Raw genomic sequence first — 27322 nt, 5'->3', positions numbered from 1 at the left:
CAGGAATTGATCCCTAGTAGCATTCTTCCTTAAAGATCTGATTTTAGGCATGAATCAACAGCATCGTCATCAACTCGCGCCGAATCAACTCGCAAAAAAATTCATTCAGTAGCGAAGCGAATGATTGCTGGAGTAAACAATGACTAAAAATCGGAAGGAGAAAATCAACAAGGAACGCTAGGCAACACAAACAGAACGAAAATTCATAGTACATGGTTCACTAATGCCGTTTTCGTTTTTCTCCACTAGCGCGGGGCAAAACTTTTTCTGAATAAACAAACAGAATCGTTACCCGGGACGATGCATATATGGTTGCTATACTCACCCTTATGTTTACCCCCAACACTGACAACTTTTACGGGGTGCAACCGCCTGCTTGAGGTTCAAATCTCGGGCAAAACTAGTGGACTTCTGAATTAATAAACGAACATAATAACAGCAGTTAGGGCAAAACTCGTGGGTAACTAGGTTGCCACTGCCAATAAACGAAAACACTATAAGATGGCGTTCTTATGTTGTATGTTTTGATTCGTTCGGGAGTCAATGCTTAAAAGCGTCGTAACTGTGGTTGCGTCGTAACGATTGGAAATTTTGAAGCAAACGAAGCGATTATCAGTAATCCTGCTTCCAACCGCACCGAAAACTGACAACAATCCCGTTCGTAGGTGAAATCCGCTAAGAACTTCTCCACCACAACTCGTTTGGCACACGCTCGTCGTCTCGACAGATGGACCGCTGTAGTCCAGCAATGTGACAATCGCCACAAAATTTACAGCTAAAGCTAATTTGATTTTTTCAAAAAAAATCATTTTCAGAAGTATTGCTATAAATTTTTACTGTAGTCAAGCCATTTGCCCGAATGCGTCTCAGCAATATTTCAGTGTCTCAGTGACCACTAAAAGTGAATTTCAATTTTTATCAAAACTTCCAATTTTCCAAGTGTCGATTTAATTTTGAACGACACTATAGAATGCACCACCCTAGATGCACTTGCACAAAATTCAATTATTTAATTTTCCCTTGTTGCAAAACTTTTACGCTGTAATGTGATGCAGAATGTTTGTACTGCAATGTTATTCTGTCGTTTGTTTTGATTCCGCCGATGTCGGATGGATAACAGACCAGACTATTTGTTCTGAGTGAGTATACCACAAAATGGCCTACCTTGTCGTGGATGTTTTACAAACCCCAGGTGCTACTGCGCTCCCGGAAGATGGCGAATGATGAATTCCTTTGCTGGTCTCTGATGAGCTTCTCGCCCTCGAATCCGGCTCGAAGGACCAAATGTTCGGTTCCACAAAAAAAGCAAAATGATGTTGATCTTTTTGTAATAAACATGGTTGATTTTTTGTAAAAAAAAATGCACAAAATTATTCCCTATACGCCGCCACGGATGGTTCTGAACACTCGTCGCTCGAATACTCCGAGTGTAAGCAGCAATATGCACGTCCCTGTCTCGTGGCAATGGAGGGCAACCGGTCTAATGAACGTACAGGTTACACTTCTCACGAGAGCTAAGTCTTCTCACCCACAGATGCTTGAAGAGTCCGTAGTAAGCACGACTTCCACTGATTATTCGTTGCCGCGGGTCGAGATAGACGAATGCTTCCACCACTTCAGATGATCTGCCGACTAGGTCGATATCATAGACAAATACTCCACCGAAACCAAAAATGAATTTCTTTCAAAAACAGAAAAGTACGATTCTGATCGTTTGAATCAGTATGCATTTATTCAATATCATATTTTTTATGCGCCAGTATTACTTATCAGATAGGATATACATTAGACTAGTTCACTTTTCGGCTTTTTTCGCTGATCACAACGCCACTTACAAGGTTTGATCCTCATTTATTTTCAAGTACTCTGGCCAAATTTGAGCTCATTTGAGTAAGTTTCCAGCGTGCGCTAGGAGTTTTATTGAAAAAAGTCAATTTTTCTGGAAAATTTTCGTAGATGTGTTCTAGCAAGCTGTTGTTAATATAAAATGGTAATTTTATAGTGCTCGGTGATTGGTATGACAAGCATTCGTATGGACCTGTTTTAGATAATTGACTAAATCAAACCGAAAAAATTTAAAAATTCATAAACTACCAACTTTTACAGAAAATTTACTTACAAGTTGAGAGCTTAAAATCAGTAGTAAATAGAAAAAAAAATATTTTCGATATAAACTTTTCATAAAAAGATAGCCTTATTTATAACCTTTAATTTGATGTATAACACTTAATGATCGCAAGAGTGCTAGCAAAGTTATTCAATTATCTATGCAACAAATTTGATTTGATAAAATATTTTTCATTCAAGTTTGCTCCACACCAACTTGTGCACAAGAAAGGATATTTTATTCAATCAAGTACCCCATGACGGGGCCAGGAGTTAAAAAAAGCGCGCGCTTTGATCAAGTTGTAAGCAAGTCCTCTTGATGCCACGTTTTGCAGGTTGCATGATGCTAAAACTTGAATGGAGCTAACATTATGATTCAAAGAATGTGATGTGAATGTTTGAATATCTTTGCTTGTACTGTTGCGATAATTAAGTGTTATACATCAAATTAAAGGTTATAAATAAGGCTATCTTTTTATGAAAAGTTTATATCGAAAATATTTTTTTCTATTTACTACTGATTTTAAGCTCTTAAATTGTAAGTAAATTTTCTGTAAAAGTTGGTAGTTTATGAATTTTTAAATTTTTTCGGTTTGATTTAGTCAATTATCTAAAACAGGTCCATACGAATGCTTGTCATACCAATCACCGAGCACTATAAAATTATCATTTTATATAAACAACAGCTTGCTAGAACACATCTACGAAAATTTTCCAGAAAAATGGACTTTTTTCAATAAAACTTCTAGCGCACGCTGGAAACTTACTCAAATGAGCTCAAATTCGGCCAGAGTTCTTGAAAATGAATTAGGATCAAACCCTGTAAGTGGCGTTGTGATCAGCGAAAAAAGCCGAAAAGTGAACTAGTCTAATATACATTTTTGTTACCGAAAGTTCAATTTTGACTGCTTGCCTTTATAGGTATGTCCGATAAATTTTCGCAGCTAGCATATGTTTTGAAGGTTGTTCGATTCCATATAAAAAAAATCTATTTGCAAATTTGTGTGTTCATGCAATGTTTCCCAGCCATGTACAGTGCTTCGAGTTTAGTAGTTTTCGCTCAATCAAAGCAGTATTTGCAGAAGTGGACAAATGTTCCACATTATCCGACTTTTCTACTACATATTGTGACTTTTTAACCTTGCTCCCTGTGTCGACGTCATTTAAACTTATTAGTGTTTGTACGATGTTTTATTAACTTACTGTCGATTAAGCTAAACGTAGAAGCAAAATTCTTAAATTGGATGCGATTTGTAGTTCTCCTTTTATCAAGGTACAATATACCCTCTAGATATCACTAAAAGTGTCCACCATTGCACCATGAATACATTCTCGGCGGGGCCTTTTGATTGTGTAGAATAATGAAAATGCATGACAGTTACATTTCTAATACGCTGGTAGATTCCATTGGTTTTGATTATTTCCATCAGATCAGCCCGCCGTAACCGATTATCCCGGTCATCCTTGGGCGTGATTATTTTCACTCATGACGGCGAGCTTCCGCAGCCGCAGTCGATCCTGCTGCCGAGAATCTCCAGCGGGTCACAGAGAGTCACAGGGCCGAAGAAGACCGTTTCGAAGATCCTGTGCTAGCTAAACATGCCCCGATATTATTATTTCTTGTCGTGGTGAAAAGGGGGAACATGGATTGGACAAATAATTGGACATTTTTGTGCGATTGGGAAAAGCGAATGTGCACAAACTTATAATTTAAGCCGGGAGAAACAAGCACTTAACGAGCAGGAATAATCACATAACACAAATGGAGCGAACTTATAAATGCATGAGTTGAACTGCGAATTTTAGACGAGGTGAAGATGTCTGATGTCATTTAGTTGATTAATGGAATTTTTACAAAACTGAACATTGACATACATAACTACCTCAACATCAAAGGGTAATTTGAACAGCGGTGATTATGGCTATTTTAGTAACAGATTGCAGGGTTCGAAGCAGATTAGGACATAAACACTTGTTTAATAACCGGTAGCATCGAACTCACCTTTCGAATCCATCAGACGCTGCCGTTTGGCTTCGGAGGCAGCGGCGGTGTAGAGGCTTTGGATCCCTGGCGATGTGCTTCGATCCCCGAAGCCGGTACTATTTTCCTGTTCCTCTAAGAACCGATCCATGTGGTCGGTCAGTCCGGGATGTAGGTTGTACTTTTTCTTCTCTAGTCGCGCCTTGCTCGCGAACAAATCGTGCCGTTCAGTTTTCTTCCAGAGGTAGTAGAACTGAACCAACTCTCCCACTGAACGTGTTCGAACCTTTTAAAAAGAGTTAGAATTCGATTATTTTTGGTCAACATAAGTTGAAAGTTAATTTACTTTTGATTGTTGAATCATGTGAAAATCTTTCCCATGTATCCGAAGCCCGTTTTCAAAATTTCGACACTCTTCCTCAGACCAAATACTCATCGGCTGATCAGCTACCGGTACAGCGTTTATGCGCTTTCTCCGCAGGGCCTCATCCATGTTGTGACCGCACTGCTGTAACAAGTAAAGCCCCTGCTCATCGTCCCTGAGATGTTTCCCTAGCGGAATCGAAAACACACTATTCGTCTGAGGTGTCCCATTATTACTGGCAGCGCCGCTAGCTATTTTTTGCAAATATTCCACTATCAAGTCTTCGGCCAGTATCTCCGGGTTCCAGAGTAATTTGTCTTCATTTTCATAAGGCAACGCATCGTCGTACCGGCAAAGTCCTTCCGGAATCTGAGCCTGGAAATCACTACCCACCATGATCGTCTTTTTGACTTCCTCGTCCGGTATGTAATCGCCATCCTCCTCGTCTTCGCTTTGAGCTTGCGCACCTTTAATCAAACGATAATCATTAGTTGTATTGAAGCTTGATAACGAGAAAAATAAAATTTACTGATTGGTGCAAACAATTGCCGCAGCCCGGACTGCTCTTCCGGTTCGTCCTCTTCGTCCTCCTCGTCTTCCTCGTAGAAACCTCCGCCAGCGGAGGCAACCTGGGTGCTGGAATAGCTGCGACCGCCATCGGTAGTGGCCAGCTCTCCTCCGGTTCCGGCTTCATCGTCATCCTCGTCGTCATCCTCCTCTTCCTCCGGTATGCCTCCATCCGGTGGAGGATCCTTGGCCGCTGGGGGATCTTCGGCATTAATAGGCTGGTTCATTGTTGTTTGGGACTGCTGTTGGGATGATTGTTGCTGGGCCTGTTCGTCAATTGGCATGTTTTAGTGCGGTCCTGAAAAGACAAAAATTGGATTTTACAAGTACTAATAACATTTCTTTTAACACATTCTAGTCGTATGGAACTTGCCACTGCAGCCGTAACGTCTTGAAACGACTTGATATTAAAGACTATAGATGCAAGTTTCCGTTAACTTATGCATATTTAACTTTCATGTGGTTTTTTTTAATTGATATTTTTCGGTGATTTACGTTGTAAAAAAAGACCACTGTTTTTTACGTTTCGGCTTACTGAATTTCAGGCATCCTCAGAAAAAAAACTTGTTCTGCTGCATGTTTTCTTTACGGCCGTCGTACTTCTTTACGGCCGTGATACTTCGATATTACGAACGACGTACGATATTAGGGAAACATAAAAAAACAGCAGTCTTGTTTTTCGTCGTAAATCACCAAAAAATATCAATTGAAGAAAACCACAAGAAAGTGCGGTGATTAAAACCAAACAAATATTTAACTTTTAAGAAATATATATTTTTTTGTAAATTTAAAAAAGAATTGGATGACGGGCTCCGGCAAGATTTTGGTTTACAAATTGTACAAAAAAAACTAATAGTTTTTCTCTCCTTCTACCAACAGTGTCTGGATGACTGGTCGTTCGATGTGTTCGCTCTGGCCGAAGCCGGCAACTGCCAACCGGTCAAGTACCTCGGCTACGATCTGCTGAACCGATACGGCACCATCCACAAGTTCAAGATTCCGCCGGCCATGCTGGAAACGTTCCTATCGCGCATCGAGGAGGGCTACTGCCGCTTCCGGAATCCGTACCACAACAACCTGCATGCCGCCGATGTCGCACAAACCGTACACCACATCCTCTGCCAGACGGGGATGATGCACTGGCTAACGGATCTCGAGATCTTTGCCACGCTGCTAGCGGCCTTAATCCATGACTACGAGCACACGGGGACGACCAACAACTTCCACGTGATGTCCGGATCGGATACAGCGATGCTGTACAACGATCGGGCCGTGCTGGAGAACCATCACATCAGTGCCGCGTTCCGGGTGCTGAAAGAGGACGACTGCAATGTGCTGCAGAATCTCTCGAAGGAGGAGTACCGAGAGCTGCGCTCACTGATTATTGATATGGTCCTGGCGACCGACATGTCGTTCCACTTTCAGCAGCTGAAAAATATGCGCAATCTATTGACGCTGGCCGAGCCGCAGGTCGACAAGTCCAAGGCGCTCTCCCTCGTCCTGCACTGTTGTGATATTTCCCATCCGGCCAAACGCTGGGACATCCATCACAAGTGGACCATGCTACTGCTGGAAGAATTCTTCCGGCAGGGCGACCTCGAGCAGGAACTCGGGCTCCCATTCAGTCCGCTGTGCGATCGTAACAACACCCTAGTGGCCGAGTCACAGATCGGTTTTATCGAATTTATCGTCGAGCCCAGTATGGCTGTGTGTGCCGATATGTTAGAAATAGTCTTAGCACCGATAGCACCAATCGCAATGAATAGTAATAACAAGAACAACAATAACAATAATACTAGTATTAAAGCAAACAATACTCTAAGTGTACCGAACAACAACAACAATAGCAGTAGCAATGAAGCAATAACCAACAATAGTGGCAGTGGTAGCGGAACCGGAAGCGGCTCAGAAACACCGGCAGTAGCAAATAGCGTCGACAAACCGCCGCAGAAGCCGAAGGCGGACGTCAAGAACGGAGCGAAACCAGACCGGTTCGAGATCAAGAAACCCTGGATCACCTGCTTGGCCGAGAACAAAAAGATCTGGAAGGAGCAGGCTCAGCGGGGTGAGTGTTACCCTATACTAAAACTGTTTGAAATCCTTTTTTAAGTTTGTCAATCATTTGCATGAACGCCACGGACCAGATCTGTAAAACACGATTGATATATGCAATGTTGCCTATGTATTTGTGATTTTTTTTAGAATATGATGCATAGAAAATTCGAGTTTACCCGATGTGTCAAAGAGACATCCATGTTGCTTTGTAACATCGCAGGTGAATTTATCAAACCAAAAGGCATTCGCATAAGCGCAAGAGGTGGAGGTCCTTGAAAACACAATTGATTAATGAAGTTTGGCTCCATTGGCATTGCTTTTGTGTTTTCTTACCATATGTATAGAAAATTAAAAAAATAAAACGAGTTGACAGGAATGCCGTTGGGAATTAAAAACGCCCCCGCAACTTTTCAAAGTAACATCAATCACGCTTTGAAAATTAGCAGGTGAATTTTTCTCTCCGAACGGTATTTGCGTGAACGCTGGAGGCCAGACCTGGAAAACATGATTTTTCGTTTGTTTTGTTGTTTTATTTGGGATTTTAGGCCTCTTGGGTTTATTCATCCCATCCAAAAGTTTTTCTTGTCGATACCGGGAATCGAACCCAGTACCAGACTCGCGGCAGCCTATGCACTAGACCACATCAGCGCTTGCATGACTTTTCGAATTGCAGCTTGGTAATCCTTTCTCCACCTCTGTGTTCCCTTACCGCGCGTTGCTAGGAAATTCGAAATCAGGCGAATGCCTTTTGGACTGAAAAACGCACCCGCAATGATTCAAAAAGACATGAATCGAGCTTTGAAACATATCAGGTGGAATTTTAAATCCAAACGGCTTTCACGTGAACTCGCAGTTTCTATGCAACGCATGCAAAGGTCAATTAAACAACAAAAATGTGTGATTCTTTGCGTTCAATTCCTGGATTGGAATCTACGTGGAATCATTTATCAATCATTGCAATTAAAAGATAATAATTCATTCTTCATGTTTTAGATGCCGAAGCCCGGGCAGCAGCAGCAGCCGCTGCAGAAGCTGCCACACTCGCCGAAGCACAGGAAGGTCAACCGGAGAAAGCATCGGAAGCCGCTATCGAGGAAGTAACCGACAAGGAGTAGTTCAATCTATAGCAAGATATCTACATCACCTTCAGGCAATACCTATGCGGTAGTGTACTTTACTATTCCTACAGAAAAACAAGAAACGACAACTATTACTACTACAACTACTACAACTACTGCAGCTGCTATAGCTACAACCAATCGACTCACACTTTTTTCTAAACGAAAATCATTCTAGATTAATAAAGCAAAAAAAACTAAAACATCAATCATCAAGTAGCGCAGAAGGAATTCTACTATATATTAATATTGAAAACAAAAAACAAAATCTATGCACGATGAACCCCTCCTAAGAAACAAAGTAAAAATAAATGAAGTAGTAACTTTTGATGGTATTTTTCTGTGCGCGTTTGCATCCAACGAGCGGGGACCTTTTCGTGTCGACCGCATTTCTATAGCAACAAGTCTAGTGAACGGGGGAAGTCGAGTGAAAACTATAGCGAGAAGAAATTGGTAGAAAAGAATAAAAAAAAACATAAGAAAAAATTCAGAACAAAAAAAACTACAGCCACATATACATCTACGATCAATGTCAGTAGGAGCAAAGTAAAAACAACTTAAAAGAAAACCAAGAGTCTAATAGTAATAAAATTTAAAACAAAAGTAAACAATGAGAAACAAAAAGTATTTACAATCTCTATTCATACAACTGCTACACCCCTCTCTGATAGACCTACACACACACTTACATGTAACTCACATAAAGACACTTTCACAGAAGAATCTTATATATATCTTAATAAAATTTAAACAAAATAAACAAAAGAGAACAACAACAATGAAGAAAAAGAACACAATCGACACACCTAACTGATAACTGATGTAGTAGAAAATTGTTGATAAAAGTGACTTCTTCTCGATTAAGTTTCCTGTTGATTTTATTTATGCGAAAGGAAAAATATTTTGAAGCGGCAAATAGAAGAAAAAACTATTACAATCAATTCAAATCTAGGGCGAAAATTGAACAAATAAACATTGAAAGCTTCCACTCTTGTGTACTTTGTTTGATTGATGCACTCGAACCATTATTAAGACCCGATCTGACAAGCATCACTCTTCGTTACAATCAAACTAACTACAACACAGAACCTATAACAGTAGCGGTGGCAAGATAGTATCGAAATAAACTGAAGGCAAAAAAAACCTTGAGAAAGTTTTCCGTTGATTTTCATTTATTTCACGAGTTGCCCCCTCCTTCTTTTAGATGTTCGCCCCCCAAAAAATAAGCAACAAAAACAGCATCATCAGAGCTCTGAGAAAAAAAAACCCGGTAGAGAAAGTTTCCTATGCACAGTTTCCATGAAAAGGATATTTTCAAAGGGCCCAAGAATGATGGGAACTGACAAAAGTGGTAGAAATTAATTTAATATGAAACTAGCAAATACACTACCTGGAATTTGCGCCAGGGCTGGGGAGAAAAATTATTACTAATAACAGCAGCTGTGTTTAATCTGATCCATGCTCTGGTACGGACGGGCACCATCTTCTTCTTAACCCTTTATCAAGAATCCAGTGCAGGATTAAAAGAGAAAAGAAAGCGGGAAAAATTAGAAACAGAAAGATCCATTTACCGCTTTCTGTAATCGGATGGAGCGGAAACCCAGATGGATTCAGCTTTGAAAATTTAATTTAGTCGAATGAACCTTTCTTTAACAGATTATCTGAATGAAATAGAATGTCTTTAAAAAAATAATCCGGAGTTATTCACTTGAAAAAATTGCTTGTTCTATTTGAAAATTCATATTTGCGGGCTTCTTATCATGGAAAGAGTTGTATAGAAAATTTGAATATTCGCAAGTGCCGTTCGGATTGAAAATGACACCCACAATGTTCCAAAGAGACTTCAATCGAGTTTTATAACATTCCAGGGGGACTTTTGAATCCTTATCGCATTCGCATTCGTTGGTATAATAAAGAGAATGGATCAGAATAATCACTGGCTAAAAAATAATTAAAGTTTAATTTTGAAAGGCCTCTTCTGAAAAAATGGAGATTATGCATCTGATAAAATTTCACTGATCTCCATCTAAACGACCAATCTAACGTTTTTTCTCTCAAAGTAAGTACACGGACATAACGTGTAATATTTCTAAGAAGGAAAAAACAACAATAAATCTCTACAAATAATATCTCTTATTCCGCCCCACTTAAAAAAAACTGTGTATCGACGAAAACAAATTGTGAACAATATTTCTAGGGAACGATAAATCAACAAAAACCAGAAGCTGTGCTTTGTGGTGTAAATACTAGAACAAATAACTGAAATTTGAAAACTAAAAATCTTTCATTAAGTTTGCTTAAGGGACTATGTTGAGGAAGAAAATGTTAAAGCATAGATAACACACGTCTAATGATCGCGAGAATCATTCGAAATTTAAAACAAAATAATAAAATCTTCTTCTTATCGATAAACTAATCGCTCAGATCGAACTACCTTCAGTATCTCTTTTAAGAAAAAAAAAATGCAAACATACAAATGATTGTAATCCTGTTGAAGTATCGAATTCATCCGTTTTGCAGAGTTTTCACTTTTTCTATATACGGTTTAACAAGCATGTTTTTACTCTCTAAGACACTAAATATGAAAGACCTTTTAACAAGCTACCAACTAAAAATTAGAAAAATGACAGACGATGATGGTTCAAAACCATGCCTAGCTTAATGAGAAATTTTAAGTCCAAAACACAATTCTAAATTGGGTGAAAAATCCTTCTTCTATTTTGACTTTGAGAGACTCTTTAACACGAAGAATTTAAAATAAACCGCAATGAAAATTTAATTTTACAACCCAAGTCTTTGGAAAAAAAAACGCGAAAGAGAATCTTCATATTCCACTACTTTTTAACTACATTAAACTGTTCAGCTACAAAGAGCACAAAGTGTGTCTGTGTGTGTTAGTAGAAGCAAGAGGCAAGATTTGATTTGCAATGAAGGAAAACTAGACAGCAAAAATAACAAAAACAACAAAAGAAAGAACAACATCAAAAATCCTTATAAAAAAAGAGCCGAGGCAATCCAAGTTGAGTTTTTGTTTTCAAACTAGGTTGACTATATGATAGTACTATACAAAAAAAACATAAAATGAAATATAATTTATTGACTATATGATAAAACTCTAAACAATAAATGATAAAACGAATAAAAAAGTAATACTGCTAGTATTAAAGCAAATTGTGTGGGATGTGTTTTGATGACTTCCTTCCCTGTTGAAAGAGAAAACTAGAAGCAAGCAGGTAAGTTGTAAATGAATTTCTAAGCAAGCAACCTTTGTATAAATTTGGAAGTTATCGATTGTTTGACATTATCACTATTTTTAAAACGACAATCTTTATTTCCAACCTCCCAGAAGTATAGGAAAACATATTCGAAACACCATTAAAAATTAGATTTCCCAATAAAACTAGAAAAAAAAATAAAAAAAGTTTTACAACATTTAATAAGATTTCATACAGGTTTATGTTTCAAGTATAGCTGCAGATTTTTTAAAGCGGTTTGAAAATAACAAATAGTCACCGTTATTCATTTATCAATTAAGTGAGGATCACAATGATACAATTAAACAATTTCATTTCCATAAGAGTTCTGTTAAACTTTGTTATAAAACAACATCATGTTGTATTACTTTCTAACATTTATGAAATTCTATTAAGTGTAAAATTGGCACTTTTCCAAGAAGTTTTTTTTTTTGTTTCGATTATAGTCGTTTTACCATCTTTATGGCATTCGCGACTTTATCAACGGTGCAGTTGGCGGATCGTTATTGAAAAACTTATCCTGTACAACTGTGTTCGATGTTTGCTCTGGGCTCGAACTCGCGGACATCGGCTCAGGAGACAACAGACTTGCCAACTGCGCTATATCACAAGCCCTTCCAAGAAGTTATGAAAAGCTCAAATTCTATTATTTTTTACAATTATTTGAAACAGTTGGGAATAATGTGCACATAAAGAAATTTTTAAATACGATTTTAAACTTTTTTTATACATATTTTATTTGCTATTTTCTTACCATAAGAAACGAAGGGCTCGAAGAACTTCAATCTTAAAAAGACTTAATAAAAAACAGATTCTAAACAACGTCTTTTTGAAAGCACTAATGAATGTCAATTGGCGGAACTGGCCTTGAGAAGCGCACATTATGACTGTCATGTAGATATTTGAGCTGAGAGGCAGAATTTACACATTACAAGGTACGAAACGACCAAAACATTTGAAGAGACAAACGCTGATAGTTTTGAATGAGTTATTTGCGTTTTATTCTGGTACTTTCATCTTTCATCATCATGCCACTTTTTTCTATATAGAGTAGGGTGATCCAATCAAAGCCTTCAGAGCTGAATCAGTGTTATATACCTCACTTAGTTCTATATTAAATAACTTTTTTGTTGTAACACGTACCATCTTAGTTTTTCATAGAAAATGTGTGGAATGTCTGGATTAAGAAAACCAAACTTGTAAAGCAATCTCCTCCTCAAAAGTTGGAGCCAAAAAGTGGATTTTGCATTTTTTTGCTAGAACGAATGAGGTTAATTTTCTCACACACTTGAGTGTCGTCGAGCTACTGCTTTGAGTTGACCACTTGAGCAGAAATTTTTCGATCACTCTGATTTTTTTCAAATCAATTTAAATTGAAAAGAAACTAGAACCAAGCAACAAAAAATCTTAAACAGAAGCATTCAAATTTTGAATCTGGTTGAGTGAGATTTTTCTGAAGCTAAAATCGGGCGGTCATCGACATTTGTGCGTTTTATGTACCTTGGCCAAATTGGCAATCGACATGTTTTTTAAATATGACCCATAAGTGGAAAATCATGCGTCACGTCTCACTTCTCACGTATCACTTCTCGTTCGTACGATTCAAGCCTCGCTTCTCAGGTCCTAAGCCTGAGAACTCTAACTTCTCACGTGCAAAGTCTCGTGAGAGCGAGTCACGTCTGGTTGTTAGCAAATTTTCGTTTCGAAATTCCCAACCAAAAAAAAAAGTAATAAATAAAAGCCCTAAATTTCTAGAAACTATAGCAGAAAGAAATTTTTTACAACTGTTTACCAAAACATCTCTCTCTTACTAGTTAGACGAGTCTTCAACGTCTTTGAACACGTAGTCATTTCACACTAAATTGACAGGTTTTTATCAAATTTTAAAAGAATCTGTTGTTGTTAAACTCACGATAAATCATCCGACGATATTTTTCATAGTTTTGCATAAAATAAGAACAATTCTACGACCTGATTATAAAATTTCAAATATTACAGAGTATTTTAGAACCAAAACAAACTGTTAAAAACTTTTCTGCTGCAGAATTTGTACCAGAGTTGGAGAATTTGTCAAGAGTTGTATTAAAGGGAATAAGTTAAATGGAAATACTGTACTTGCTCGTAAATCGGAAACGGTCGGTTGTCAGAAATTTTTGAGGCCTGAGGAAGGTACTCTATAGTTGGACTTTAATTCAAATAATTTTATTTTTTTAACATTTTCTTGAAAAGTTTCACCCTCATCGAACGCTTTCTTGCGTCGTTGGTTTAAAATTTACCAACCAATTGAAAATTCAATGGGTTGGCTATTTAATAGGACAGCATTGTTATTTTCATGTAGTTGATATCAAATGTTTGAAGCTTATTAATTCATCTATATTCAGTATTCTTAACTAATTCATAGTCAGGTCTCAAAAATATACCCAAAAAAAAATGATAAAAAACGTATTTGGGCAAAATTATATTTTTTTTTTTTTTGCACATAGTAATCGAATGTTTTCGGTCGTCAGAGGAAAGCCTCGGACCCAACAGCGTAGGACTAACAAGCGAGTACTGGATGTTAAAAAAATTGTATATGGGTCATTTCATTTGACCCATTCCATATCTATATATATAAAAATGAATTTCTGTCTGTCTGTCTGTCTGTCTGTTCCCTATAGACTCGGAAACTACTGAACCGAATTGCGTGAAACTTGGCAGGTGGGGGTATTGGAGGCCGGGGAAGGTTCCTATTATGGTTTGGGACCCCTCCCCCTAACAGGAAGGGGGGGAGGGGCCTCCCAAATAAAAGACAATTTTTTGCATAACTCGAAAACCAATCAAGCAAATGGTGTCAAATTTGGCTTGCGGTGGTATTTGGGCACGAGGAATATTTTAATAAATATTAGGTACCCCTCCCTCCTCTCAGTTGGGTGATAGAAAGAGGGGAGGGGGCCTACCTTACAATTTTTCATATAACTCGAAAACTAATTAAGATATTGGAACCCAATTTGGCATGGGAAGGTATTTTGATACGAAAAATATTTCAATGATTATTTGAGACCCCTCTCTCTTTGCAGTTGAAAGGGGGAGGGGCCTCATTCATATTTTTTTACATAACTCAAAAACTGATAAAGCAAATGGAACCAAATTTGGCATGGGAAGGTATTTGGATACGAAAAATATTTCTATGATTATTTGAGACCCCTCCCTCTTTCCAGTAGGGAGATATAAAGGGGGGAGGGACCCTCTTTTTAATTTTTTACATATCTCAAAAACTAATCAAGCAAATGGAACCAAATTTGGCATGGGCGGATATTTGGGAACGTTTCTATGAATATTTGGTATCCCTCCCTCCTTCAAAAAGGTGGATGAAAAGGGGGAGAAGAGGTCTCCCTTACAATTTTCAGTATAACTGAAGAGCTGATCGAGCAAATTGAACACTATTTGGCATGTGAGGATATTTGGATACGAGAAATGTTTCTATTATAAATTGAAGCCCTACCTTTTTCAACGGAAAGATATAAAGGGGGAAAGGAGGGCTTCCATACATTTTTTTTTGCAAAACTCGAGAATTAATAGAGCATATGAAATAAAATTTGTATTTGAGTACAAAAAATACTTTTATGAATATTAATATTAACCCCTCCATTCAATGGGGAGAACGGAAGGGGGATGGAACTTCCTTTCAAGTTTATGCATAACTCAAAGATTTACAACGCAAATAAAACCAAATTTGACATGGAATGGTATTTTAATACCAGAATTTTTTTTATGTCAAACAATTCCTTTCTTGCAGTGCGATAATAGAATTGGGAATAAAAGAAGGGAAGAGGAAAGCTTACATTTAACTTTTTTTCCGAGAAATGGACAAAACTTAACATGGAAAATCATTTTGGTGTGATTCTATGATTATCTGACACACCATCCTCCTTTCAGTGAGTAGGTACATAGGAGGAGGAAGGTGAGCCCAATACAATTTTGTTAGCATAAGTTCTCAATTCGAAGCCAACAAATGGAAACAAATATGGCATAGAAAGGTACTTGGTTACAAGATATGTTTCTTCGATTGTCATAGACCCTTATGCTGTGCAGTGTAGAGAGGAGAAGGAAGGAGGGGGCTCCATATCAATTTTGTTGTAAAGCTTAAAAACTTATCAACCAATGGAATAATATTTGATACTAGAAGATTTTTGGGAATGAATAAAATGGGTATGATTATTAAAGATTCCCCCATTCAGCAGGGGGGAAGGATGGACAGGGGGAGGGGGCTCTCTTATCACTTTTTTTAGCATAAATTCAGAATATATCAAGCAAAAACAACCATATTTTATCAGTTGCATTGTTTACGTACGATTTATTTGAGACCCTCCTTTTTAAGGGCGAAGCTTAAAGAAGCAGATTAAAATTATCAGATCTTTAACACAAATTTATATATTAAGATTCAGAATGTTAGTTTAAGTTATTTTTGGATTGCATACCGAAACTGCAGCTGCAGCTCTCATTTTATAGCGGTTGCTTATGACTTATTTCATAATTTGATTTAAAATAATACCAACAAAACATTAAAAATTTGAATAAATTCTGAAAATGTCATTCGATTTTGAAAGGTGTAGCAAAGCACACCGGGTCAGCTAGTGAATAATAAAAATAAATAAAAAAAATCCAATTTTTTTTTGGTGAATCGGACCACCTCGCTCCGAATGAAAGCCTTCCCCATTCTTAAAATTTTTGCCTTTTTTTTCCAAAAACAACAATTTTCTTTTGTGAATATCTCAAAACCCGTAGAAGCTACAGATGAGGTAATACCACAGAGAACAGACGTACAAGCTCGAACAAAAAATCTTTAAAAAAGTTTGTAAATTTCACTGTTTTAAGTCAAGTTTCAACCCAAAAATACGTTGAAACTTGACTTAAAACAGTGCCATCTATTGCGCCGTTCAAAAGTTACAAATCAAATTTTCACAGTTCTCTTTGGTGTATTTGGAGACATCTGGTGGTTAAGTCAAAAAAGGATAAATTGGTTAAAATGTTCGTTGGAAATTTTACACAAGTTTCGTGAGATAGCTTGTACGTCTGTTCTCTGTGGTAATACCATTGTATTGCAGATTAGGTTATTGTCAATCGAACGTCGTCATCTTGAAAGTTGAATATTTCTGCAACGGCTCATATTGTGTGTTTCAAACCCTGGGTTCTAAAAAGCTTCGTCTTGGTCCAAAACTCATCCATGATTTTTTGCAAAATTTTTAAGTAACATTTACATGAGTAAATTTGAACTTTTAGGTTTGTATGGGATAATTGAATATTTTGTACTGAAAAATCAACATAATTTTTGTTTCGTCTGTGGAACCGAGCCAGCTGTCAGTGCTGAAAATTTCATTACGATTCGTTTTGTTTAAAAAAACTAAACGTGATAGAAGCCGCGAGACGAAAATTAATTTTGGACACTGTGTGGTGTCAGATGTGCGAGTGAAGGAGTAGATACATACGGTGCAACATACTGCATGATACACCGCCTCTGAGAGAGCGTTACTCACACTACTAGGCTTAGGCTGTACCGTTTCCCCGTTTGCGATTACATTGCCCCCTTTTCGTGTGCCAGCAGCTGAGCTGGTAAGGGGGCATCCATAAATTACGTAACGCTCCTAGGGGGGGGAGGGAGTAAGCTTGATCGTTACGAATTGTGACATAGGGGAGGGGGGGAGGTATGCTCATCGTTACGTAACGATTTTTTCCTTAAAATTTTCAGTTTCATCGCAGCTATTTTGATGTGATGCAATTTTAGCAGAATGATAAGCAAACCAAAGTCAGCTTAAAATTTATCAGCTTCAATATGATTGAAAGAGGATTGTAACCTTTCCTTTTTAATGATTGTGAGATAGATTCCTTAAAATGTGTATTGAATATCCGTGAAATAACCGTTGGAAAACTGAAAATTGGGTTCATTTATACCCAAAAACTCAATTCAACCTTAAGCTGGGTTGCCAGGTGCTCAGATTTGTCTGTAAAACCAAGACTTTTGACCCTTCGTCCAGATATTGGTCAGACACAGATTTAGCCCAGATTTTTGCTGAGAGTGCCCAGATGTTACAGACTTTCAAAATGGAGTGTTAAAATCAATATTCATGTATCAGATATGACCCGTAAGTGGCAGATTATACTAGAAATCTTGCTTGTATGCACTGGTATTTTGCCAATCATTCATTAAAACTTAACTTTTTAAATGAAATCGGCATGGTACGTAGTAGGAAACAGCGTTTGTTTTATTCTCAACTCGAAACAGAATATAAACCACACAAACACACCAACATACCCTATACATACCCCCCCGCTCACAAACAGCGCCTACATTTCTGTTTGGTGTTTAATTTGTGATCTTTCTTGTGTACATACATGCCCAGACTTTTTTCTTCAAACTGCCCAGATTTTTTATCCTCAACACCTGGCATCCCTGACCTTAAGGCTATTACTAAGTGGAGTATATTTTGCGTAGCAAGTTATGCTCTTTGAACAAAATAAAGTAAACAAGGTAGATCATCAGTTAACAAGCACCGAGCAACTCGCAATAAGACTTTCAATTTATTTTAAAGTCTGCTTCATTTAATATTGGAACAAATTCTTTTGCTCATTGTGGCGCTCCTAGTGGACGGATTTGGAAACTTTTTGCACCCACGTGTCGGGAAATTCATTACCTTTCACCATGTATTTATGTCATAACACCAAACGATAGCATTTTGTAAACAACCGCCATGGAAGCCGAACGGAGAGATCAAATTGTGCACAGTTTTCTTGAAAATCCATTGTTGTCGGCATCGAAGCTAGCTAAACAGCTTAAAATGTCCAGAAATACCGTATGGCGTGTTATCAAGCAGTACAAGGAAACATTGACGACGGCTCGGAAGCCGCATTCGAAGCGTCGGAGTGGAACTGTCGACCGGAAACTGCGTGGGAAAGTCATCAAGGCCGTCAAGAGGAATCCCAATCTTTCAGACCGCGATTTGGCCAAAAAGTTCCAGGCCGCTCACAGTACGGTGCGACGAATTCGTCTCCGGGAAGGAATAAGGTCATTCCGAGCCAGCAAACAGCCAAATCGGACGCTGAAGCAGAACAATGTGGCCAGAATCCGTGCTCGAAAGCTGTACGACCAAGTGCTGACCAAGTTCGACGGATGTATTCTGATGGACGATCAGACCTACGTGAAGGCGGACTTTGGGCAAATCCCAGGTCAAAAATTTTATTTGGCGACGGCTCGGGGGGATGTACCTGCAAAATTTAAGTTCGTGTTTGCGGATAAATTCGCCCGCAAGTACATGATTTGGCAGGGGATATGCAGTTGTGGACAGAAAACCAAAGTCTTTCTCACTGACAAGACAATGACATCAGAAGTCTACAAAAAAGAGTGCCTACAGAAACGGATTCTGCCGTTTATTCGTGCCCACGACCGTCCAGTAATGTTTTGGCCGGACCTCGCAAGCTGCCATTACAGCAAAACGGTTATGGAATGGTACGCAACGAACGGGGTCAGCGTAATACCGAAGGACCTCAACCCCCCAAACTGCCCCCAGTTCCGGCCGATAGAGAAATACTGGGCAATCACGAAGCGGAGGCTTAAGGCAAAGGGAAAACTTGTTGGGAACATGACTCAAATGAAGAACTGGTGGAATCAAATCGCCAAAACGGTGGACGAAAAGGGTGTGCGCCGCCTAATGTGCCGTATTACGGGAAAAGTACGAGAATTTCTTCGAAACAGCAAGGAATAATTTTTTTAATTTTTTTTATGAAAGAGTAAAGAAAATGCTACATTTGTATGAAAAACAAATTATGAATTCGTTAATAAATGACTGAACTACACGCAATTGTTTGTGTTCCAATATTAAATGAAGCAGACTTTATCAGAGGATTATCATCAATGAGTACTAAGAAGCGATTCTGATCGATGATATTAATTCCGTATTAAAGAACGTTAAAAAATTTTCTCTTTTTTTGACCTTCGAAAATCAGTATTTTAAAACATGAGAAAATCAGAGGGGGGGGGGTTATTATCAACGTTACGTAATTTTCATAGGGGGGTACGTCAAAGCGTTACTATTTGTGACATTCGGGGGGGAGGGGGTCAAAAAAGTGCGTTTTTTGCGTTACGTAATTTATGGATGCCGCCTAAGACGTGTGTAACAAGACTCGTGAGACGGGTGATTTCCCGTCAGTGTTTAGCGATTGCACAGACACTCGTCAAAAGATGCATACTATCGATTGGCAGGTTCATGCCAGAGGCCGGCAATTCTATTCCAACCGTGTGGAGCACATCTCTCAGATTTCCCCTTTTTTGACAGATTTAAGCTTTTTCTTCAGATTTGAGCTTTATCTCCTATGCTTTCAAGGCAAAAAAAGCTTAAATCTGAGGAAAAAAAAGCTTAAAAACAAGATTCACCAATACTTATTTAAAAGATGTTGGTCACACGATACATAGACAAATCGTGTAACGTTGCCGTGTCCTGGTTTATGCCAAGCGTCATAGTGGAACTCAGGATCCGAAACTGCATTTCAGAACGATCAAGGCAAACCCAGGGCAGTCGGACTATGACATCTCCAAGAAATTCAACGCCGACCGGTGCACCGTCGGAAGGATTCGTCTGCGCGAAGGAATACGATCTTATCGGGTCAGTAAGCAGCCAAACCGGACATTGAAGCAGAATGTAGTAGCCGAAAGACGTGCCCGGAAGTTATACAACAAGGTTCTAACGAAGTACGACGGATGCATCCTCATGGATGACGAAACGTACGGGAAGATGGATTTTAGGCAGCTTCCTGGCCAACAATTTTATAAAGCCACTGGTCGGGGTGATCTCCCAGGCAAGTTCAAATTCGTTTTGCCGATAAGTTTGCAAGAAAGTGTTTGATCTGGCAAGGTATTTGCAGCTGCGGACGAAAAACCCCAATTTTTGTGAAAAACTAGACAATGGACTCCGAAATGTACAAGGAGGAGTGCCTGACATTTTTTTTCGTAGCTAATGTACTCACAGAGGACCAGTAAAGTTTTCACCAGATTTGGCAAGCTGCCAGTACAGCAAAGAGGTACTACAGTGGTATCGAGCCAACGGGTGGATTTTGTCGAAAAGGTCATCAATCCACCCAACTGCCCTCAATTCCCCTCAATTATTTTACAATAAATAGGAAGTGAACGAGAAACATTATTCAATGTTTAATGAATAAGTCTTAACCAAGATTTAAAACCAAAGAAATTTCGAATCAAGAACAAAGATAACTCGGATTTTCAAACTTGCCGAGACGATTTATATAGCATGTCTTTTTCTGCAATCAATAAATAGAAGTTTATCCATACAACTTCAGGAAAGAATACATGGAAATTATAAAAGAAAATATACTTTATATGAGATTTTATTTAAATTTTTCCCAAATGGATGTGTTGCAACGCACACAGGGGTTAAGCTAGTTTAGCATATTTTTCTCTACGTGAAATTGTAATTTTTTTTTTTTTGTAACATCTTTATTTGAAACGGCTCATACCTTTAGGTTTTAAGGAGCCAAAGTCATTTTGTTTGTTTACAATTGTGTGCTTAAATCTAGTTCGTCACTTTTTATCAGAAAAGAAAAGAAGATAGATAGGGAAATATGAAAATAAAAAGAATTATAGACGAAGATCCATAGCTTTTAGGAAAAGGTATGTATATTTCGAACATGTAGTCCAAGTCTATCACGGCCAGCACATCTCTCACTGAACATAGGGTGGTTTTCCTCGGGCCCTAAGGGAGTCAATAAAATTCGTTCTAGCGACAAGATGGACCTCGCACGACCAAACAATATGCTCGATGTCATGGTAACCTTGGCCGCAACCACACAAATTGCTGCCAGCAATGTCAAAACGATAGAGTACCGCGTCTAAGGAATAATAATTGGACATGAGACGGGAAAATATACGAATAAAATCCCGACTCAGGTCCAATCTATTAAACCAGGGTTTAAGGCTCACCTTTGGGATAATCGAGTGGAGCCACCGACCCAACTCATCCTCGTCCCATTTGCGCTGCCAGTTGACAAGAGAGTTTCTTCGAAACAAATAGTAAAATTCGTTGAAGACGATTTCACGTGGATACGTGTCGCCTTCCATCGCCCCCACCTTTGCCAGAGAGTCTGCCTTCTCATTGCCCACTATCGAGCAATGAGAGGAAACCCAAAAGAAGGTGATGGTAAAGCGACGCTTTGATAAAGCACTCAAATTATTCCGTATCTTCTCGAGGAAGTACGGCGAGTGCTTTCCCGGTTTTATTGAATGGATTGCTTCAACGGAGCTCAGACTATCCGTTACAATATAGTAGTGTTCAACTGGCCGTGTAGCGACACTGTCCAAAGCCCAGTGAATAGCTGCTAACTCCGCTACATATACAGAGCATGATGACTGGAGACTGTGAGAGGCGCTAGATATTTCGTTGAACACTCCAAATCCTGTTGTTTCCTCTATAAGTGATCCATCGGTAAAGTACATTTTTTCAGCACCGACGTGTCTATATTTAGCTTCGAAAATTTGTGGAATCAAAAGAAGACGGTGCGTGTCCGGGATTCCACGGATTTCCTGCTGCATAGACAAATCAAACTGGACAGAAGAATTACCGTAGTCAGGGCTTCAAACACGAGTTGGAGAGTACGAAGAAGGGTTTACCTGCATTGACATGAGGATGTGTTATATAGACATAAATCTGGTTTGAAGATTTTGCTCAAGAAGCCTTTTGAAATTCACAATCACCGATGGGTTCATGACCTCATACCTGATAAGGAACCGAAGTGATAGTAGATTGAATCGATCTTTCAAAGGGAGTATGCCTGCCAAAACTTCAAGACTCATGTTGTGCGTTGAGAGTATACAGCTCAAAGCGATGCGAAGACAACGGTATTGGATACGCTCGAGTTTTATGAGGTGAATTTTAGCAGCCGACTGGAAACAGAAGCTACCATATTCCATCACTGAAAGAATAGTTGTTCGATACAATTTTAAAAGATCTATTGGATGGGCTCCCCACCAGGTGCCAGTGATTGATCGGAGAAAATTGATTCTTTGTTGGCATTTTCCTTTCAGATACTCAATGTGTGCTCTCCAGGTACATTTGGAATCAAACCAAACCCCGAGATACTTGAAACACCTCGATTGTGTAATCGTTCTGCCTAGGAGATGATAATGCTTAGGTTGAGCAGGTCTATGTTTCTTAGAGAAAACAACCATCTCCGTTTTCTGAGGGGAAAACTCAATCCCAAGCCCAGGTTGACAATCTGTCTTAAGTATCTTGTAAAGGTCTGTGCAGATGACACTCAGTAGTTCCTGTGACGGAAACCACGCCGTCATCTGCAAGTTGTCTTAGAGTGCAGCCTTCAAAGAGACAACTGTCGATGTCACTCACATAAAAGTTGTACAAAAGTGGACTCAAACATGAACTCTGCGGGAGGCCCATGCAAGAGGTTCTTCTAACTGCAACATCTCCATGAGCAAAGTTCAAATGTTTCTTACAAAGCAAGCTGTATAAACAAGATGTTGTTCAAAAGAGGAGGCAGACCCCGGGAGTGTAACTTGTCTGACAAAACCTCTATTGAGACTGCATCAAAAAAAAAACCCTTTATGTCTAGAAGCACTGAAGCCATTTGCTCACGTTTTACGTACGCCAGTTGTATCTCTGAAAACAGCAAAGCAAGACAATCGTTTGTCCCTTTGCCCCTTCGGAACGCAAATGGAGTATCTGAAAGGAGACCATTTGTTTCTACCCATTTATCCAAACGAAACAATATCATTTTCTCCATCAATTTGCGTATACAAGACAACATCGCTATTGGACGGTACGAGTTGGGATCAGACGCTGGTTTTCCGGGCTTTTGGATAGCAATGACTCTCACTTGTCTCCACTCTTGGGAAACAATGTTGTGCTCCAAGAATTGAATAAATAAATTTAATAAACGAAATTTTGCGCCTTCCGGAAGGTTTTTCAACAAGTTAAATTTTATTTTATTAATTCCCGGAGCTGAATTGTTGCAAGAGAGGAGGGCAAGTGAGAATTCGACCATCGAAAAGCTGAAATCCATACCACACCTATCTGGAGGTACATTCCGGATTATTTTTTGTACAGGTGCAGAATCTGGACAGACTTTCCGTGGGAAGTTAAATATCCATCTATGTGAATATTCCTCACTTTCATTCGTAGATGATCGATTACGCATGCTTCGTGCCACTCTCCATAAGGCACTCAAGGATGTTTCCCGTGATAAACCTCCCACAAAATTCCTTCAATACGCCTTTTTCTTCCCTTTTATTAATTTTTTGAACTAATGTTCAAGGGAAACATATGTTTCAAAAATGGCGAAAGTTCCATGTTTTCGAAAATCTTTAAATGCTTTCGATTTATCCTTATAAAGCTTAGAACACTGCTGGTCCCGCCAAGGATTAGGGGGCCTTCTAGGAACAGATGAATCTGGGATGGGTTTTGTTTGAGCACAAAGTGCACTTTCATGTATCAAGCGACAAAGAAAGTGGTGCTGTTCTAAAGGAGGTAAAACATGCATCGAATCGATGGCTGTTATTATTTCGTCCGAGTACTTCTTCCAGTCGATGTGTCTTGTAAGGTCATATGTCATATTTACTGTGTTTGAAGAGCTGAGCCCATTGGTGATAGTAATTTCGATAGGCAAGTGATCACTACCATTAGGATCACCTTCTACTGGCAATCAAATGATAGGGAATTTGAGCAGAGTGAGAGGTCAATTGCACTTTGTCTTGCAGGAGGTTTAGGTACTCGTGTTTTTTCACCCGTGTTTAAAATTGTTCAATTGAAACTGTCGCAAATGTCATAGATAAGAGTAGAACGACTATCGTCAATTTGTTCTCCCCAGACAGTTACATGTGAATTGAAGTCACCCAGGATCAACCTTGGCTCAGGAAGCACTGGGCACAGGTCCTCTAGGTGATTTCGATCCACTCCAACTCTCTGAGGCCAGTACAAACTGACAACACATAAGTCCTTACCTCTCATAGTTGTATGACAAGCAACAGCTTCAATTTCGCCCGATAAAGGAAGAAGAATTCTATAAAAAGAGTGGCACTTATCGATGCCCAAAAGCACCCCTCCATGAGAATCGTCACAATCCAGACGGATGATATTGAAATTGTGGAATGAGATGTTAGATTAAGAATATATGGGATCTGCTTGTCCCAACTGTTCTGAAACGGTTCACAAAAAGATAAATCATGGGGTGAGCCCCCACAATACACAAATTTTTGTGTAGTTGCGGGGCACGCTCAAACCCCATGATTTTCTCCACAACAGGAACAACGTGGTTTATTCGCGCAGTCGGGCGCAGTGTGTCCCAACTTCACACAATTCTCGCAATGCATAGGACAGGGTACAAAAAGCCTTAACATCCCATCGATTAATTTGACGATATAGTAAAGTGTCATAAATAAACCAAAAAAGAAAACCCAATCAAAAAATCTCTTTCGTTTATATTTTATTTGATAATATATTTGAGATTTATTATGAAATTTCTGAAACATGACAATTTTTCGATCAACTCGACATCGTAGTTAAAACGAGAATAAACAAAAAGTCGATGTAAACATCCGTTATTATAGAAATCGTATCATTTTTACGTTTATTGGATAGATTAGAAGTAAATATAACATTTTGCATCAAGACTTTGAAAAAATAGTACACGGTTCTATTTTTAATAGCCGTTGTTTCCACTTACCCCAGTGTACCTTAATTCAAAATCCTGTTTTTTGTCTTGATAACAGAAAACGCGTCAATTCGCGAAAAACTGAGAATATTTCATACACATGTAAGAAAAAGCACTACAATTCGTATAGTACCAGAAATTTAAAAGTTGAGGCCAAATAACGGAGAATGAAATATCAAAAAATAAAAAATAAAAACAGATTCATTTTACGGAATTCAGTATCAGGTTTAAGATTTCAATTTTAAAAATAGATGTTGAATTGATATACGGAAATCATATTCTGAATTCAGTATATTTAAAAATTTGTTTCCAACATTCTTAGGTATTTTGTTACCTAAATATAGATATTTTTCTATGACGATGTGGTCTAGCGGATAGGCTGGCGCGAGTCTGGTTTTGGTATGCCAGGCGTACTGGGTTCGATTCCCGGTATCGGCAAGAAAACTTTTGGGTTCGAATCCCATAAGTGGCCGACAGGTAAGATGTGTTTCCTCATATAACTGACTATATAATAAGAATGTTCAATTAGTTGCCAGCTGGCCAGGTATATACACGGATGCCGGAATACCTGTAAGTAAACTAGCCCACCTGATTGACTCGTTCTCCCAAAATACACCTACATCAACACAATACATTCATCCATAACAGTTCATACGAAGCCATGGGGTCCGGGTATGGTGTACGCGTTGCATTGGAGATTCGTCGAACCTATTAATCTAAGAATGCATGTGAGCACATACTTAGGCAGAAACTGCGGTGAATCCGTGCACCCATTGTGGATAATCAACATACATACATACATACATAAATATAGATATTTTTCTATGATATTATGGAGCTTAATGAAAAGGGCACTTACCTGGTTTTATGTTTCCGGCTTTCGGTATCCAGGAGTAAGTAAATGCAAATTATCCTCCAAGTCAAATTATAATAGATTTGTTTCGCTAGTCCGGAAGGGTTGTTTTTCTAAAAAAATATTTTTTAAACGCCGGAAAACAAACCATCCAGAACTTCACTTACCAGTTTTCGGACACTGGGGATCCAACTTCCTTCGACCAACTGTTTACTATACAGAGTAACGTCCGAGATTTCCGCTTAGGTGATAATGGCCGAGAATACAAAACTTATTAAATATATTTAATAAATTACTCAAAAATACATGAAAAACAATGTTTATTGACCACTTTTTTCATGTACAGAAAAACATAAACTACCGATTCACTTCCAATAGGGCTTAAATATCGAAACATAATTTTCAGTATTTCTATTTCCGGATGTTTTTTGTATATTGTCTGAAGGCAAATGCCAATAAAAAAGTAATTTTAAGATTTGGTTAATATTCAGCTTATAAATCATCCCTATTCGATGATTTCTGAAGAAAATTATATATTTATTACTTAGGACATTTTTATAAAGTTCGTCTGCATAAACAAATGCGAGGCTTGTCGAAAAGTGCCTGTTGTCAATTTTTGCAACAAGGGCCGTATTCAGCATGGATAAAATTCGTTAGGTTACAACTATTTTAATTAATAAAGATTCTAACTTTTTTAAATTATTCTATTCATTTATTTCTTTAACAAATTTGTGCTTCTCCTCCAAATTAGAATAAAATCTATCAGTTTAATCGTTGCGGCTATTAGTGATACAATCGGCAAAATGAATCTGAACTTAAGTACAATCACAGATGAAGGGCAATGCCTTGACTAAAAAAGTAATTTGAGCTTATTTTAACATTTATCTTAGAATAAAAAAATTGTGTCATTTGAAGATTCTGAAAAAAACGAGATTTTTTTTTAACTGTAAAACGATATTTTGTGAAATTTTCAGTTTCATAGGTTGATAAAATTAATTAATATACGCATTCACCTGATTTTAAGTTTCTTCTCAATTCAGAACTTATTTTGAAACATTAAATTTTCATTATAAAAAAAATCTTCGAAATTATTTTTAATAAAGATAAAAATTTTATCTTTATTAAAAATAAATATTTTTAATAAATAAAATAACTGAAATATGACATTCGAATTTCAAAATTTGAAATCTCATATTTAATATGAGATTTCAAATTTTGAATTTCGAATGTCATATTTCAGTTATTTTATTTATTTAAAAAAATTCTGCCGTTTAATAAAGATGTTAAACAAAATTGTTTTATTTAAATTTGAAAGCTATT

At 38.1% G+C, this 27322-nt stretch overlaps 2 protein-coding genes across 3 annotated transcripts in view; one reads left to right on the top strand and one right to left on the bottom strand.

Annotated features, from left to right (window-relative positions):
- Nucleotides 1-11362, top strand: part of LOC129748602 (dual specificity calcium/calmodulin-dependent 3',5'-cyclic nucleotide phosphodiesterase 1-like) — a 190906-nt gene extending 179544 nt beyond the window's left edge. The window contains exons 6-7 of the mRNA XM_055743262.1: nucleotides 5898-7083; nucleotides 8067-11362. Coding sequence (XP_055599237.1) covers nucleotides 5898-7083; nucleotides 8067-8188 — 1308 coding nt within the window. The 3' untranslated portion in view covers nucleotides 8189-11362. The remainder of the gene's footprint in view (nucleotides 1-5897; nucleotides 7084-8066) is intronic.
- On the bottom strand, nucleotides 1754-26336 carry LOC129748603 (mesoderm induction early response protein 1). Of its 2 annotated transcripts, XM_055743263.1 has the most exons (6): nucleotides 26170-26336; nucleotides 26009-26115; nucleotides 4981-5316; nucleotides 4434-4918; nucleotides 4109-4373; nucleotides 1754-3699 (listed from the first exon to the last, which is right to left on the bottom strand). In XM_055743263.1, the coding sequence occupies exons 3-6, from the start codon at nucleotides 5300-5302 to the stop codon at nucleotides 3659-3661; spliced, it is 1113 nt and encodes a 370-aa protein (XP_055599238.1). In that variant the 5' UTR covers nucleotides 5303-5316; nucleotides 26009-26115; nucleotides 26170-26336; the 3' UTR covers nucleotides 1754-3658. The 2 variants fall into 2 exon arrangements, with proteins under 2 accessions (XP_055599238.1, XP_055599239.1); XM_055743264.1 differs by lacking the exons at nucleotides 26009-26115; nucleotides 26170-26336 and having other exon boundaries at nucleotides 4981-5407.
- Nucleotides 26337-27322: the final 986 nt, after the last annotated feature.

This window comes from Uranotaenia lowii, chromosome 2 (genome assembly GCF_029784155.1).
Source record: "Uranotaenia lowii strain MFRU-FL chromosome 2, ASM2978415v1, whole genome shotgun sequence".
Taxonomy (NCBI): Eukaryota; Metazoa; Arthropoda; class Insecta; order Diptera; family Culicidae; genus Uranotaenia; species Uranotaenia lowii.
This window is presented reverse-complemented; position numbering and strand designations above follow the sequence as displayed.